Below are 17,811 nucleotides of genomic sequence, written 5' to 3' on the forward strand. Positions count from 1 at the left end.
TTTTCAGTAAAAAGGGTTACATTGAAATGGGAAAACTGTAATTGTTTTTGTACAGTGACTCTATAGGGGCACGTACAATTAAGTGCTTTTAAAATTTTATGATGATGAGACTAAATTTTTGGGCTGACATATACATGGTGAAGTCCTATTGTAATAAATGCCATTGTAAGGAGGATTTATCCATAACAGAATGCTTTTTACAATCCAATAGATGGCTTATAATGACAGTGCCTTGTTAATCTGATTACAATGGATTCTTTATAATGAATAATCCAGTATAATTAATTGTTTTTGGCTACCTGTCTACTCAGGGGTAAATCTCAATCAAGTACTTTTACTTTCTTTATTCTGTAGCTATAGAGAGCAGAGTTGGTTTTTCATGATTTTTAGTTCTTTTTTGATAAAATAACTAATTTTGGTTACATGAAATTGAAAAGCTTTTTCATAAACAAAATGAACACCTCAGGGATAATAATATAAGTGGTTGACTAGGAAGAAAACTTTGGTATCGGGCATCTCTAAAGAAGGTTTGCTGTCTAAGATAGGTAGACAGCTGATAGAAATATGTAAGACCAAAAGCCATTCCCCAGTAGAGGAGTGGTCAGTCAGGTAGTCAATAAGCATTTATTAATTGCCTACTTTGTTCCGGGAACTGTACTAAGCATTGGGAGTTCAAAGAAAGGCAAAAGACAATCGCTGCATAGGAAGAAACATTTTTCAGAAGAAGAATTGCAAGCTATTAACAACCATGTGAAAGAATACTTCCAATTACCTTCACTAAGAGAACTGCAAATAAAAACAACCCTGAGCTTTTACCTTACACGCAAATAATTTCTTTTCATCATGTTCCTTTACTACAATGAGGCAGAGCACCAGCTCAGTTCACCACTAAGTCCTTAAAAATAGGACCTATAATTTCTAATATTGTACTCATCATAGTGAATGTAAAACACAACAAAACCATTGGAAAGGCCAGGGGCCTTTTGTTGTTATAATACGCTCTTAGCTATATTGGATATATCCCTCACATTTTAGGGGTAAGATGTTCTACGCCCAAATCTCTTTTGAGAATGCTACTTCTCAGTGTCCTATTGCTGTTGATTTCTGTTAGCATTCTTCTCTTGTCCCTAACTCCCATGAAACTGAGGCAGACGTTCAATTGTAATTAAACTCACCAAATACTTATGCTTGAGATGCTGTCCTGCTGTATTTGGTCATTGCTGAGATTAGTCAGTAGATAGTTGAGAAGATCAAGCTGGGAGTATTTTTTTTTATATGAAGATATTTGAAAAAGTGACACTTTCCAGAGTATCCCCCTCTCTTTTAAGTACAAAATATTAACAGTTGTAGTGAGTTACTAATTTAAGCCAGAGTTTTGACTAGCACATTCTGCATGAAAAATTTCTCTATTTTCTGCATACTGAGATTTTTGTCTTTATCCTTGTCATGGAGAAAACTTTGTGGTGGAACCTTTAGATTTTCCATCTTAAAAGGCAGGAAGACTTGTCTCCTACCTTAATCCACCTTGCCCAATGGCTCATGGTTTATTACGTAATTATTTGGACCACATGGCTGAGTCACACTGCATCCTGGTAGCAGCACACCTACATTTCAGAAACAGAAAAAAGTAGGAAAAAAAAGCAGCCTCTTAAACTGCTGAAACTGTAGAATTAAAGTCAAGCACAGCAAATGTTGGACATCATAATAGGGATTTGGAGGAAAGTAGCCCACATCCACCCATCATCTTAGGACTGTATCCTACTTTATCTATGTTCAGTGATATTTAAACAGATTCCATCATGTTTCATCTGTACCTTGTACAGACTTTATATAATGCTTTATGCATGGGCACTGAAGAAATATCTGTGGCTTGTTACTTGAGAGTTTAGCTCAGTGATGTATTTTCTGAATTAAAAAGTAATGTGAAGCCTCCTAGTGATTTCTAAAGGATAAATTTTAAAATGACATTTTTTTTTTTTTACACCACCTCTGATACTACCTTTGTCATGTTGGGCAAGGTACTTAACCTCCCAGGGCCTCAGTTTCCTCATTTGTAAAACAGAGGGTTCAACTAAACGGCCTTTTTCTTCCAGCTCTAAATCTATGAACATGAATTTATTATTATTTTTTTTTTTACTGTTTTTCATAGATAATTTGATCTTTCTTATATTTACTTTTGTCATTTTGTAGCCAAATGAGAGATTGAGTTCAGGGGAAGAAGAGACTGAGGGATATGAGGAAGGCTGCATGGAGGAGGAAGGGAAAATTGAAGAGAGATGTTAGGTAAAGATGAGAGAACTGAGGAGAAATCAAGTGCTTGCTCTGTGTCAGGCATGGTACTAGGCCATGATATACAAATATAAACAATGGAACGATCCCTATGCTGAAGGAGGGAACATGAGAAAGGGGAGAGTAGTGGGGGAAGGGATTTAGGAAAATGGGTTTAGGAGCTAGAAAATCTCTCCCTCCTTCCCCTCTCCCTTATGTCTCCCTCCCTCCAGCCCCCCTCATTTCTCCCTCTCTCCCCCCTCCTCCTTTCTTCCCTTCCCCCTCCTCCCTCTCTGTTTTCCCCATTCCTCTCTTCCTTTCCACTCTCTTCCTCGCCCCCACCTTCTCTCTCCCCTCCTTGTCCATCTGTCCTCCCCTAATCTCCTCCACTCCTTCTTTTCCCTCTTCCATCTTCTTCTCTCCTCTGTTTTCTTCCTTTTTTTTTTTTTTGAGGCAGTCGCAGTTGAGTAACTTGCCCAGGGTCACAGCTAGTAAGTGTTTGAGGCTGGATTTGAACTTGGGTCCTCCTGATTCCAGGGCTGGTGCTCTATCCACTGCACCTCCTCTCTGCTCCTCTCTTCTGTTTTCTGTCATATACCTTCCTGTGGCAGTCTTCGCTGTTAAACCAAGAATTTGGATAACCAGAGTTTCATTAATAGGACCAAAAATGCTTATGTAGTGCCAAATCACTGCTTTTGTGCTCACCCATACTTGGTTATTAGAATCTGAATGTTCCATAGATCTTGAAGAGGTTGAATGGAGTATCATTACTTTGAAATTATCCCAGATTTTATTTTTTAATGTATTTCGGGGGGAAAAAATCACGTTATCTTCCTCAGTTTTAAAATTATGAAAAACCATTTTACCAAAGAATTTAAAATGTATGCTGTGGTTTTATAAATCTGTTCAACAGCAGCATATAAAATTAGGCTGCAAAAATAATGACACAAGATTTGTGATTAGAAATAAAGAGAACAGTAGTAAATCAAATATAAGGCCAAATCGGAGATTCCCTATTCCTTCCTTCCAGGAAGGGCTTCTCAAAATGATGATTGCTTCATGAATTGAGAATCTTTTGGCCTTAAGCTATTCAGTTATAAAGCTTATGAATGGAGCCTCCCGTCCCTCCCCCCCAAACTCTCTTGCATCCGGGGATCTTCCAGAGGCATGCCTATTTATAATACAGCAGTGCTTCATGGGTCCAGTTAAAAATGTTAGCTTCCCTTTTGTCCCCAGCATTTTCTCATTAATTTTCTCAAATCTCTCTTTTTCTGCCATAGGGTTATTGATTTAGGAGTCATGACTCCCTGCGATAAGATATTGAAAGCTGCTATCGACAACAAAGCAGGTGTGGTAAAACTGACAGTACTTTCAGGCCTATTTACTAAATGACTGTTCATTTGTCAGTGCGTGATAATGTGCCTCCAGATGTGTGATCCATGGGGGATTTACAAGTGAAACAATTAAAAAACTCATTATCTGGTGGGACTATTCCAGGTGGTAGTGAGTTCTATTGCATTTGGGAGGTGGAGTTTGGGAAAGCAGGTTAAGATTCAGTGGAACCTGTTTATAACTAAGGTCCTGGGAGGATCTAAACCTTTCTAGATTAAGTGTGTGATAGCATACTTTAGTTGTATATGATTTTAATGAAGTACTTTCATATCTGTATAATCATGAACTAGGGCTAATGCAATTGGATGGTTGCCCAAAATGATGTACACTATAATAGTTTCAAATCTCCGGTTGCATTAGCAACCAAGATCAAAAGGTGGTAAAAATTCGGCTTTTAGAAACACTTCCTAGGACAGCCTTTTCTTCTACTATAAGAATTTCTTGTTGGGTCTAGTAGATTTTATTAGAAAATGGTTTATAAGATGGTCCATTCCTTCTATTTCACCCTTTATTCCCTCCCCTTTTTAAAATAGATATAATTGGCCTGTCGGGACTCATCACTCCCTCTTTGGATGAAATGATTTTTGTTGCCAAGGAAATGGAGAGATTAGATATAAAGATTCCTTTGTTGATCGGAGGAGCGACCACTTCCAAGTAAGTCAGATAAATGGAAGGATGATATTCATTAAAGTGTTCTTAAGTGTCTTTTTGAAACACAAGGAAAAACCTTGGTCTCCTTATAGTGTGTATAGATTTGTTTGTTGTATATATAAGGAACTGCCCTTTCTCAGCTTTGAAACTAGAATACTGAGAACTCTAGTGAATTTTTGGATTGTGTTGTTTCTCTGTCCTTGGAGAAAAACTCCTTTTCTGTTTTCCTGGGACTCCTTATTCTTAATAAGTCTCTGTGATGAGTGTTAGGGTCCTTGACTCTATTAAAATTAAAATTCAGTTCAGTGTCTGTTGCACATCGAACTAGAATCTTAGATTTAAAGCTGGAAGGAACCTCTATGTTCAGCTAGTCCAGGGAGGTTTAGTCTTTCTTATGTCACATGCTAAATTTCAATTACAGGTTAGTGAAAACAAAGATGTATTTTTTTCCCTTGTCCAAGTTTGTGGACCCTGGGTTAAGAGTCTTTGCTGTTTTCTAACCCCTTTGTTTGACAGATGAAGAAATTGTTGCCCAGGGCAGTTAGGTGACTTGCTCACAGTCACACAGGCAATAAGTGGCAGAACCAGGATTTGCATATAGGTCTTGTGACTCCATGTCCAGCTCTCATTTCCCATATCACATGACTATAATGCGCTAAGTGGTATGAATGTTTATAGAGATGAATAGGACATGTTCCCTGGAGGTTATAATCTAGTAGGGAAGATATGGCTCATACAAAAATAATTATAATGATGTGGAAAGAAGGCAGGTAGTAAGGGATGTTAGGAAAGTATAGAATGGTATAAGAATACAGGAGAGAGAGAGAGAGAGGTGGGGAGAGAGGAGAGAGAAAGAGATCATTTTTGACTGAAAGGATTAAGGAAAAGAACACATTTGAGTAGAGGTTTGAAGAATTAGTATGATTTTGATAAGCAGAGATGGGGAGAAAGGCATTCTAGGCAGTGGCAATGGCATAGATAAAAGCATGAAGGAAGGAAAATGCAGGTGTGTTTGAGGAATGCGGAGTGGGTCAGTTTATCTTCATGGGGTCAGTGCAAGGTATGGTGGGCATATAAAGAAGGAGTAGGAACTAATGCTAGAAATATGGGGCCTACCCCGTCTCTTAGGAGTTTGCATAACGTGCTAAGTGATCCGTATTCTGTTCTGTAAGCATTAGGAAGTGGCTCAAGGATTTTGGGTGGGAGTTGGATTGGATCTTGTGCTTGAGGAAGATTCGCCTGGCAGTGGTGCATAGGATGGAATGCAGAGGGCAGATAGAGGCTGCGGACAGAGTAATTCATCGAGAGGGCTATTGCAGCATTCCATGTAGTGGGTTATGAAGCCTGAGCTAGGGTTGTGGTTGTTGTGACAGGAACAAAAGGCCATATGCTGGAGAATGTTTCGAGAAAGAATGGATGGGGTGGCAGCAGATTGGCTACAAGGGACAGTACTGGTCTCATTCACAGAAACAGGAAAGTCAGAAGGAGGAATGAGATTAGGGATGAGGAAAGTTGATGATGGTTTAGTTTTGCACAGTTTGAGTTACCAGTGGACCATCCAAGTAGATCTGCTCTGTCTCTGGTATTTGGCAATAGCAGGATGGGACTCAGGATAAAGGACAGGGCCGCAGGTATGGGAACAGTCTGCATAGACGTGTTGGTTGAGTGGATGACATCACCAGCACAAGAGTGTATATAAAGGCAGAAGAAAAGAGGACTGTCTTGGGGAGGTGGCGGGAGGGATACTCACACTGAGGAGGTGGTAGGAGATAGAGAATTAAACAAAGTAGTAGATGAGCTAGGGTTAGGAAATGAGATTGCTCACAGAAGTAGTAGGAGAGCCAGGAGAATAGTGTCACAGATGCCTAAAGAGGCGAGAGTAGCACGAAAGAGTTGTCAACAATGAATCATGATCACAGTAAGTCCTAGAATTATAAAGATATTCAGTAGAGGTGGTTTCGTGTGAATGGTGCCTAACTATTTATCTGTAGGTTTTTTCTTTATTTTTTTGTGGTACACACAGTTCTTTGTAACAACAAACAAGGCAATCAGAGCTAGAGTGATATATCCCTTTTCATCTCATCACTTGTTTAGTGTTTCATACATAAAAAGATAATATGACCCCTGTTTCATAGTGATTTCTACTTTTTCTGTTACAAATGTCACGATATGTTAAAACCACTATATCCTGAATATATTATTTTACTTAAAAATTTTTTAAAAAATTCTGAACTTAAAACACCAAGAAAATGAACATTTTCATGTACAAAGTATACCCAAAAAGAGGATTATGTGGAAAAATGTGAATCTCTGTTAATGCACAGCTTTTTTTTCAAGGATGCTGATCTATATATCCTTTGTTTTTCTTTTGGGCGTTAAAAAAAAAGTTTCAATGACTGTCTAGTCTTTCTTTTCTTCCTTTTTGGGCAATATTATTGAAAATGCCTGGCTCACTGCCAAATTCTTCCTCTCCCCAATGAAAAAAAAAAGAAAAAAACAATCCTTCTAACAAATAAGCATAGTCAAGCAAAAAAATCTACACATTTGGCAGGTTCAAAAATGTATGTCTTGATAGGCATGGTGGTGAATGCTTGTAATTCCTGTTCCTGGGGAGGTTGAGGCTAGTGGAGGGCTTGAGTTGCAGAGTTCTTAACTCCAATAAGACTAAAGCCAGTTGAGTGTTTGCATTAAGTTCAGTGCCAGTATGGTGAACTCTGGGAGTGGTGGGCTACCAGGCTGCCTAAGGAAAAGCAATCTGTCCCAGGTCAGAAAAACAGTGGATTAAAGCTTCTGTGTCAATCAGTATTAATATCTGGCCCATGAGTGACTCATGCACTTCCATCCTGGATGAGAAAGGGTGATCCAGTGTCTTCTCCAGTGGTGCACCCCCCACTCCCCACCCCAAGAGTATGCCTCATTCTCCATCTTGAGTCCACTACCTGTCTATTAATACGAGGTTAATGTACCTCACCTTCTGTCCTCTGAAGTCCTGATTAGTCATTGCATTAAATAGAGTTCTTAAGTGTTTCAAAGTTGTTTTTCTTCATAGTTTGTTCTGTTTCTGCTCACTGACTGCATGAGTTCATATAAGTTTTCCTGGATTTCTCTAAAACTGTCCTTTTAGTTCTAAGTCTTGTAGTTTAGTAATACTCCATAACATTCTAAATGCCATGATATGTACAGCCATTCTCAACTCCAGTTATTTGGCACCCCCTTAGCATCCAGTTTTTTGCTGTAACAAGAGTTGTTATAAAGATTTTTTGTTCATGTTGGTCCTTTTCCTCATTCTTTGATCTTGTTGGGTTATAGGCCTAATTATGGTATCATTGGGTTAAACGATATGCACAGCTTATTGAATTTGGGCACGCAGTCCCATTCTTTCCAGAATGACTTTCCAGTTCACAGGTCCATCAACAGCACATCAGTGGAATGCATCGGGGTTTACTACATTAAACAATTGATTCATTGGCTGCCATGCTTGAATGATTCAACATTTTTGAAATGTTATATTTCATTATAACGCTAGGTTGTTTTTTTTCCAAGAAGACTCCATAGTGGAGATTGAGGTTGAGTGGTGGAGTCACTTTCCATGGATATGACCATCCTTTGGTCTGGGAAGATTTTACTTAACCAGACAATGAACAGTTGGCTTTGTAGCATGAGTCTTTATTGGCTTAATAAGGTTTAACATAAGATTAGCTTTTTAGAGAGTTCCTGAGTTGCCATCAGAGCTGGAATCATTCCTTTTAAATAACAATTGTAAAATTAAAACTATAAATATTTAAATAAACAGAAATTATGGAATGTGTCTTAAGGTGTGTTAAATGTAAGCCCTGTTCCACATCACATGCAGCAGTATATGGTGAAAACAATTCAAAGCTCAAGGTCATATAAACAGCATGAAATAAATCATTGCCTCCACTCATGCCTCTCAGAACAGCACCAAATAAAACAACTCTTAATAACAAGTTCCGGCAGATGAATTTTTTTTAAAGCCCTCTGAACAGGGAAGAAATATTATGGTGTAATGAGGGTTAAGGTGACATTGGTTATTTACAGTTTTTACCTATTGAAAGTTAAGGAAATATTAACCACATGAATAAGTCATCCACCAACTGATGGTTGGTGCAACTCCAGAGTTGCAGAGTCTCTTTCTAGGATGTGGTCTTCTCTGAAGCCCCTGGGATGAAATGATTCCATGACCTTTCAGCATTTCTTCTTACACCCTGCTTCTTTGATTGTGTGTAAGCCCTGACTTTGCTGATCCTCTTTTGCTCGGTGCCTGTTGTCCTTCCTGAAAATGTCAGGAGAATGAAAGACAGTTACTGTGCATCCAGAGCAGATCTCCTCACTGCTCCCTCCCTTTCTCCACCTCCCATCAAAGGAGCCATGGTATAGTAGCCTTCGAAGAGAGAGGATTGCTTGTTCCTGAATGCTTTTACAGTACAGATAATAACCCATGTTTTGTCAATCAGTTTCGAATCCTAAATTCTAGATCCATTCTGAGGTAATGAAAATGAAGCCTTAGCCTGTAGTCTTTGGTCTTTGGAAACTGATTCTGTATTACACATCAGTCCTTTTGGGGTTGAAGGGAGAATTAGTCCTCCTTTTTAAGTGTTCAGTGGATGAAATGCCTTACATAGCCCCCTGACACCTCTCATTATGCTCCTTGCAAAACTATTTAAGGCCTTGGTCATGGCCCAGGTCTTAGCTTTTATCAAGTATGTTTAAGCAGATAATGGCTCTGGAGATCTTGATTTCTCTGCAAGCATACATCTGAAGAAAATAACCAGCTGCCCTAACAGACAGACTTCCAGTGCCCTGAAGCAGTACAATTGAATGAGAACTATAACCATGAGACGTTCTAAATTAGGACATCTGTGGGGTTGCCAGGGTAACCAAGCTTATTGCATTGCGGTAGATTCTGGATAGATCTCATTAATAGAAGTAGAAAAAAGAAATGATAGAATTAAGGATTGGGGCCCTTATGATGGCATTTAATATGTGAGGCTATCCAGTGGGATAGATCATGGTGAAATTGAAAAATTTAGGATTGAACATGGGCAGAATGATCCTTAGAGTACTTGACATTTTTCAAAATGTTCTTTAAAAATCATTGAATATCTCTGTCATTAGCTTGATACTATTAGCTCAAATTGGCAGATGTAGAAAATTAGCAAGCCAAGTTCACAGTGTGTGTGAGAGGTAGGACCAGGGTTTGAGTAACATTCCTGATTTCCAAGAAGTATGCTTAGCCATCTTCGTGTCTGTGAAGGGAAGTGGAGAATCTCTTACAGGTTGTTTGTGGGGTTTTTTTTTTTGTTTGTTTTGTTTTTGTTTTTTTGGGGGGAGGGGTAGCTGTTATTTTATTTTGAGTTCCAGAGAGAGAGGTCTTCTCCTAGACTAAATGATCCAAGGAAAAGAAAGTTTGGATAAAAAGTCAGACATCAGCATCAGTTCACTCTTTGGAGAAACCAGGAGGAAATGCCAAATTCAGTTGAGTTCAGTCAGCATTTATTAAGTGCCCTTTGTGGGCCAAGCACTGTACCTGAGAATGCAAAGACAAAAGGAACAATAATTCCTACCTTCAAAGAACTTATATTACCAATGACTTGGGCATCACAAGTATGTTTTACAATCCTTCCTTCATTAATTTTAAAATTTGGGAGGAAAAAATGCCTTGTCTTTTTCTTTGTGATAGAATTCATCATTTCCAGCTTGATATCCTTGTTGTGGAGCTTGACAGGGTGAAGACACTTAATATTGACTGGCACCCTGTTGGGCTCTCCACAATTATTAATTGTATTAAACTGAACTAAAACTTTCCTGCCTCTTGGAGGCACAGATAATTTAAACCACAATAGGATCATAGTAACATTTCCTTGAGTACTTTCATGCATATAGGATTCTTTAAACAGACACTTAAAATAAAAATCTATTCAGTAAGCAAAAATACATTTTGTCTCCCTCTCCCTGTTGCTCCTTAAACAAAAAATAAAACCCTAGTAACAAACAGTCAATAAAGCAAAAAAAAAAAAAAATTCCTCCACTGACTGTGTTCAAAAACTATATGTCCCAGTCTGCTCCCTGAGTCCCTCACCTCTCTGTCAGGAATGGAGTAGCATACAACTATGACTATTTCTTCTAGCTAGCCAGCTAGTATTTATGTAGTGTCTACTATGTGCCAGGCACTGTGCTAAGCTCTTAACAGATAGTATCTCGTGATCTTTACAACAGCCCTGGGTGAATGTTATTATCCCTATTTTATAGTTGAAGATACTGAGGCAGACAGTAGTAAGTGACTGACTTGCTCAGGGTCACACAGCTGGGAAGTGTCTGAGGCTAGATTTGAACTGAGGCCTTCCTTGACTTCAAATCCGGCCCTCTGTCCACTGTGCTGCCTCTGTCTAAGCAAGAACATGGGCGGAGCCATTCCTTTTAACAAAGAATGTAAAAAGAGAGAAAAGAAAACAATTGATTTTTCTTTCTGTTCTTCATCATATATTGAAATGTTCATTTCTTTTATGTTTAAGTAAATAATGAAAAAGAAAAAAATTTAAACAACAATTTAGTAAAACCAGCCAATCCATCAGGTTTATTTGACATAGTATGTGATATTCCACTTCCATAATCCCTGACCTTTGCGAAAGATTTTATTTGTTAAAGAAAATATCAATTTGTCTAAGGTTAATTTGTAGTATTTAGCGGAAGAGAATTTTATTTAGCTAGCGTTTATATAGCGCTTTAAAGTTTATGAAGCATAGGGGCAGCTAGGTGGTGAAGCTGATAGAGCACCGGCCCTGGAGTCAGGAGGATCTGAGTTCAAATCTGGCATCAGACACTTGACACTTACTAGCGGTGTGACCCTGGGCAAGTCACTTAACCCCATTGCCTAGCCAAAAAAAAATTTTATGAAGTACATACTTTAAGTTTTATGATTTGATCCTAACAACAATCCTGCAATGTACAGGTGCTGTGATTCCCATTTTACAGATGAGGAAATTGAGGCTTGGAGAGGTTAAATGACTTGCCTAGGGTTACAGAGTATCAGAGGTAGGATTCAAATTCAGGTCTTCCTGACTCTAATTTCAACACTTATTTACTATGCTAGTTGTGCAGCTAGTTTTCCCTTCATGACCAAACATTTCTCTTTTCACAAAAGCTTTTCCCTTATTCCTCTCTGCAAATTTGAAAGGCAGCAGAAGTGATTTTTTCCCCCTTTACTTTTACTGCCAGCGCCCTCTATGAGGCCCTCCTACCTTTATAAACCTCATAGGTGCTGAGTGTATGATATTGATTGATTATTAATTGATTTTACCAATCTGTGAAAAATGGGCAATCATTCTTAATTTGCTGTGTGTGAAGTTCAACATTTCTAAGCCTGGTGGAAGTCTTCTCCAGAAAGCCCTATAAAAGAACCTGTTGTCCTTAATTGTGGATATGAGTGATGATGTCGAACTGTCAGTTCTGATGAATGTGGGTTCCCTCTTCTTCTTTTCAGAACCCACACAGCAGTTAAAATAGCACCAAGGTATAGTGCTCCTGTAATACATGTCCTTGATGCATCTAAGAGCGTGGTGGTGGTAAGTATGGATTTAAAAAACTTTTTTAAATTTCAAATATACCATAAGAAATTGAATTTTAGATAGATACATAGATAGATAGACAAAAAAATAGTTTTTTTTCTTTCAGGAATCCTTTCCTTGTTTTTTTAGTTTTAAAAAAATTATTGCACCTGCAGGGACAATTTAAAGTTGTTTTTTTTTTTCTGGAATCCTTTTTTTTTTTGTTTTTTAGTTTTGCTGCTCACTCCTTGACCCTTTCCACATCTAGTGAGCCATCCCTTATATAGAAGAGGATACAAAAGAAAAGAGAAAAAATTAGCTCAGTAAAACTGACTAAAACATACCAAATAGGTCTGATAATATATCTGGGGCTCCACATCTATAGTCTTCATGTCTTCAAAAAAAAGGAAGAAGGTACATTCTCATATCTTATTTACCTATTCTTTAAATATAAGAGCCTACTCTATATTAGTTAGTCAGTAAACATTTATTAAGTGCTTGCTATGTGCCAGGCCCTGTGCTGAGTATCTATGATACAGAAAAGTCAAAAGATAGTCCCTACGCTCAAGGAGTTCAAAATCTAATAGGGGAAACAACATGGAAACATCATTGTACAACCAAGCTATTGTTATTGTTTAGTTGATTAGTCATGTCTGACTCTTTATGATCCAATCTGGGGTTTTCTTGGCAGAGATACTAGAGTGGTTCGCTATTTCCTTCTCCAGCTCATTTTACAGATGAAGAACCCCAGACAAGCAGGCTTAAGTGGCTTGCCCAGGATCACACAGCTAGTACATGTCTGAGGCTGAATTTGAACTCAGATCCTTCTGACTTCAGGTCTGGCGCTCTATCTACTGCCCCACATAGCTGCCCTTCAACTAAACTATGTATAGTTTGAATTGGAAATAGCAGAGAGAAGGCACTAGAATTAAGAGGGATAGGGAAAACTTGTAGAAGGTGATAGATCTTGGACTTGAAGAAGCCAGGAGGTGGAGGTGAAAAGGGAGATCGTTCTAAGTCAGTATGGGAGACAGCCTCTGGAAATGCCCAGAGATGGGAGATAGAGTGGAAGTCTGAAGCTACTGTTAGCATTCCTACAGTGACCCAAGGACCATAATAATAATAACAATAATAATAACTAGCGTTTATGTAGCACTTTAAGGTTTTCCAAGAGCCATATCTATGTTATCTGTTCCTTTTAAAATATAAGTAGTCAGATGTGATGAATTAGGTATTAGAGGACTGAAGTCACAAATTAATCATTTCTAGAATGAGCACTTAGGTTTGCTAAGTGATTTCCTCAGAACAACCCCATGGTTCAATATTTATTAACCCCATTTTGTAAATTGGAAACTGAGGTTCTGAGAAGTTAAATGACTTATCCTTGGTCACACAGTGGTGTGTCTCAGGGAGAATTTTGGAACCCAGGGCGCTTGACTCCCAGATCATCATTGTTTCTTCTATGCCAAGACGCTTTTAGTAAGTAGAGAGGACCTTCTTTGCCTTAAGATGCCAGTGACACCAGCATCCACATAGATATTCTCAATTGTCTACAGATGTAAAATCCTTACTTATATGACATAACTGCCAGAATCAGAATTTGGAGGAAATGCCACACTTGGAGACAGGTACATCCTTCACCAAGACAGAGAAGCATTTAGAAAGCCTTTCAAATCTGGGCTCTGATTTGTGATGAGTAAGTAGAAGTGGAAACCAGTCTTGCCCTCTTCCTTCCTCTGCTTGCATGCCTTGGGGGAGGACCTTCTAAAACAGTCCTTTCATTCATTCATTTTAACAACTATTAAGCCCCTATTATGTGAGACTTAAGGTGAGGCTTGACCTTGTGGAGTGGCTTAGACGTCTAGTCTTGCAGTCAGGAAGGCCTCTGGATGCAGACTAGCTCTGTAAGTCACTTAACATCTCAGTGCCCCAGCAAACTCTTTTAAGATTGTAGGTAATAACATTGATCAGTTGTCAGTTTGCATTGGTGGAGGGAGATGCCACATCTAAGCACCAAAGATGTACCAAGTATCATGCTAATGGGTTTCTTTGTTTTGTAGATTGTGTACTTAGTACAGGCACAAATAATTTATTATTTAAATTCCTGATAAGCTATTTTAATTTTTTTTAATTATGAATTTAACTGACTTGGACGTTTCAATGCCCAGAAAAGAGAATTGTATGTGAAACTAAAAGATTTCTTTTAGTTTTTTAAAAAATGATAATCCTCTTTCCTATTTATCTGTGTCCACTTCTGAACTCCCTTCTCTCTTCCATGTGTTTTTTTAAATATTTCATTGATAATCTCATTACTCCATCACTGTCACTACTCACTACCTCCTCTCCCTCTTCCCTCACACAGTGGAATAGAAAGACATTTAGTCTGCACTAAATTTGTACCAAGCACTTTGCTAAATGCCAGACATACAAACAGAAAAGAAAGCTAGTCCCTGCTCTCAAGGAGCTCAGTTTGTAATAGGAGGAGCCCTCACATATAGCAAGTTTTACCTGCAAGTCAGATGATAAAGCCTGAGAGACATTAGGGTGCAATGGCAAGTCAGATGACAGTGCCTGGGGGATGAAGAGCCAGAGGTGGAGTGGTGGGCCCAGTGATCCACCATCTTAGTTGAAGATTGTCGTTGGTGACTGTGGCTCATATAAGCAGTGTGAGTAGCCATGTTCCTAAGCAAAGACTGTTGGGAAGGATCTAGTGGTCCTAAGGGTATGAGTGAAGGAGGCTACTGGGTTACTTCTGAGGGGGGTGGGGTTCAGAGGGAGCCCATCATTCAGTTGAGGTGGAATGTCCAGTACCTAGTAGGAACCAGTCAGTGGAGGCTAATGAAAACTTTTTTCATCATTTTCCCTCTCTTGTCTTTAATCTTTTTATCCAGTGGCTCCTTTCCTGCTGTCTACAAACATGCCAAGTTTTTCCTCATCTTAAAAAATCTTCACTTGACCTTGTTATGTGCTCAAGCTAGTATTCTGTAATCTCTCCTTTTCACAACCACACTCCCAGAGAAAGCCATTTATATTTGCCTCCACTCCCTCATCTCCCTTCTCAATCCCTTGCCATCTGGCTTCTGATTATACCACTTGATTGAAACTTTTCTCTAAAGTTTACCAGTGATCTCTCAGTTGCTAAATCTAATAGCCTTTTCTCATTCCTCATGTAATCTTGACCTCTACAACATTTGACACTGTTGACCATGCATTCTTTCTGGATAAGCTTTCTTCTCACTGAGTTTTCATGACACTGCTGTCTCCTGATAATCCTACCTTTTGACAACTTCTTCTTACTCACTTTCTTTTGCTGGATCATCATTCCTGTTCTCCCTATGCATGGGCATACCCAGGGATCTAGTCTGGACCCTGTGCTCTCTCTAGATTCTTCTTCGTGACCTCATCTCTCATTGTTTCAACTTTCATTTCTGTCAGATTGTGCCCAGATCTATATATCCAGCCCTCACCCCTCACCTGTGCTCCAGAACTGTGCATCTCAGACTCAACATATACAAAATATAACTTACTGTTTTTACTCCTATACCCACCTGTTTTCATAATTTATCTCTTTTTGTTGAGGGCACCACCATCCTTCTGGACCCTCCTGTTTGCAACCTTGGAGTCATTCTTAACCCTTCGCTCTACCTCGCTCCTTAGACCCAGTCACTTGCCATGTTGTGTCTTGTAATAATTCAACAAACATATTCAGCAAATGTTGATTAAGAGCTTACTCGGTCCATGTGCTAGGCACTGGAGATACAAAGACAAAAACAGAACAGTCTCTGCCCTTGAAGAACTTCTATTTTACTGGTGCAATACAGTGAGTATACACATAATTATACAGTATATACATAATTATATACATAATATGTATAAGTATACACATAATTATAGTACATGGAAAATTGAGGAGCCACGACAACTGATAGGAAAAGGGAAGGATACAAATAGGTTAAGACTTAAAGGAAGACAAGTCAATCATTTCCATAACATGGTATAATAAAAAAGATGATTGCACATAAAACTGCAAGTCTGTTATGTACAACTTGCTTTTCCTTTTAAATATATAGTAAATCTATCATGTAAATTCCTTTTTTTGTTTCCTCTTTCCTCCCCTCCCCCCTTCCCCCCCATGGCTACCATTAGACACAAATAGGTATAGATATGTATATGTAAAATTATTCTATACGTCTGTTTATCAGTTTTTTCTCTGGATGCAGATAGTGTCTTTCTTCATATGTCCTTTATAGTTAATTTGAGTATTTAATAATAGACAAAATGACTTATTTGCTCAAAGTTATTCTTAAAACATTATCGCTCTTATTGTATACACTGTTCTCTTGTTCTGCTCATTTCCTTCTTCATTATTTCATGTAGGTCTTTCCATGTTTTTCTAAGATCATTGAACTCATCATTTCTTACAGCACAGTAGTATTCCATCACAATCATACACCATAACTTGTTCAGCCATTCTCTGATTGATGGGCATTCCTACAATTTTCAGTTCTTTGCTACCACAAAGAGAGCTGCTATAAACATTTTAAAACATGTAGATTCTTTTCCTTTTTCCCTAATAATCTTTGGAAATAGACCTAGTAGAAGTATCACTGGGTCAAAGGGTATAGGCAGTTTAATGACTCTTTGGGCATAATTCCAGATTGCTCTCCAAAATGATGAATATTATAAGAGGAGATGAGGAGGGAGTGTACCTTGGCGTGATAAAAGACTTACACAAATGCAGTGATGTGGGAAATGGAGTATTGAGGTGAAGGAGTGTCAAGTACTTATTTTGAAAACTATTCCTATCCTTTGGCCACTTAAATGTGACTTTTGGAGTGTGTGTGTGTGTGTGCGTGCGTGTGTAGGTAGTATCAGTAAGACTTCACAGTTGTTCAGATATGGGGGATTAGGGAGAGGCCAGAATAAAGGATAATGACTCTGATGTTAGGGATTTCAGTGATGGGGAGAATAGACTAGTGATACCCTCAGTAGAAATAGGCAAGTGTGAAAGTAGATCGTGCCATTTAGGAAAAAAAGAGAATGCATTCTGTTTGGGTACACTAAGTTTGAGGTGCATCCCGGAGGAAACATCCAATAGGCAATTGCTGATATGTGATTGGAGGTGAGAGAGGTGAAAGCTGTTTATATAGATTTGGGAGATATTGGAGTTATATATATGTGTAAATATTGTACTGATGAAACCACCAAGAGAGATGGGGCATAGAGAGAACAGAGGAGGGGCCAGGACAGAGCTTTGGGAAACACTCCAGTTAAGAGTGATAGAAGAGATGGGTCATAATAAAGCAAAGCATATTGAGACAGAGCAATCAGATTGAACAGGGTCAAAGAAGATAAAAGAAGAGAGAGTGTCTAAGATGAAAGAATGGTCACCAGTAGTAAAAGCTGCAGAGGCTGCAGAGGATACGGACTGAGAAAGGCCCAGTGGATTTACAGGAACATAAACCTAGTGAGTATAGTTTCAGTTGTGTTTTAGGGCAGGAAGCCAGGTTGAGAAGTAAGTGGGTGGTTGAGAAGTGGAGGCAGTAAATGTAGATAATTCTTGCCAGCAGTTTGGCAGTGAAAGGAAGGAAAGAGGCAGGTTAATAGCTTGAGGGGATGGCAGGGTCAAGTGAAGGATTTTTTTTTTTTAAAGGAATGTTCTGGGCAATAGGGAAAAGAGACTGGAGACAGAGAGAATGAAGATGATGGTGATTGATGTTGAAAGTTTCTGGAGAAGGAAAGAGTGGATAGAATTAAGAGTCCAGGTAAAGTTGGCTCTGGCAAGGGATACGACTAAGGTAGGAGAGTCTGGTCGAAGATGTGGAAGGAGTCTGAGATAGGGGGTGGAGGAAGAAACAAGGGACCAGATGGTGAGTGTCAATGGCTTCTATTTTCTCAGTACAGTAGGAGGCAAGAACATATGAAGGGGAGGGGG

General features: G+C 38.8%; 1 protein-coding gene across 3 annotated transcripts in view; it reads left to right on the top strand.

Annotated features, from left to right (window-relative positions):
• The window catches only part of LOC114049743 (methionine synthase), a 134,202-nt gene that overhangs the window by 93,158 nt on the left and 23,233 nt on the right, over positions 1 to 17,811 (top strand). For all 3 annotated transcript variants that reach the window (XM_027871134.1, XM_027871133.1, XM_027871135.1), the window contains 3 exons: positions 3,549 to 3,616; positions 4,194 to 4,314; positions 11,813 to 11,894. In XM_027871134.1, coding sequence (XP_027726935.1) covers positions 3,549 to 3,616; positions 4,194 to 4,314; positions 11,813 to 11,894 — 271 coding nt within the window. The remainder of the gene's footprint in view (positions 1 to 3,548; positions 3,617 to 4,193; positions 4,315 to 11,812; positions 11,895 to 17,811) is intronic.

This window comes from Vombatus ursinus, unplaced genomic scaffold (genome assembly GCF_900497805.2).
Source record: "Vombatus ursinus unplaced genomic scaffold, bare-nosed wombat genome assembly UNPS02014798.1, whole genome shotgun sequence".
NCBI lineage: Eukaryota > Metazoa > Chordata > Mammalia > Diprotodontia > Vombatidae > Vombatus > Vombatus ursinus.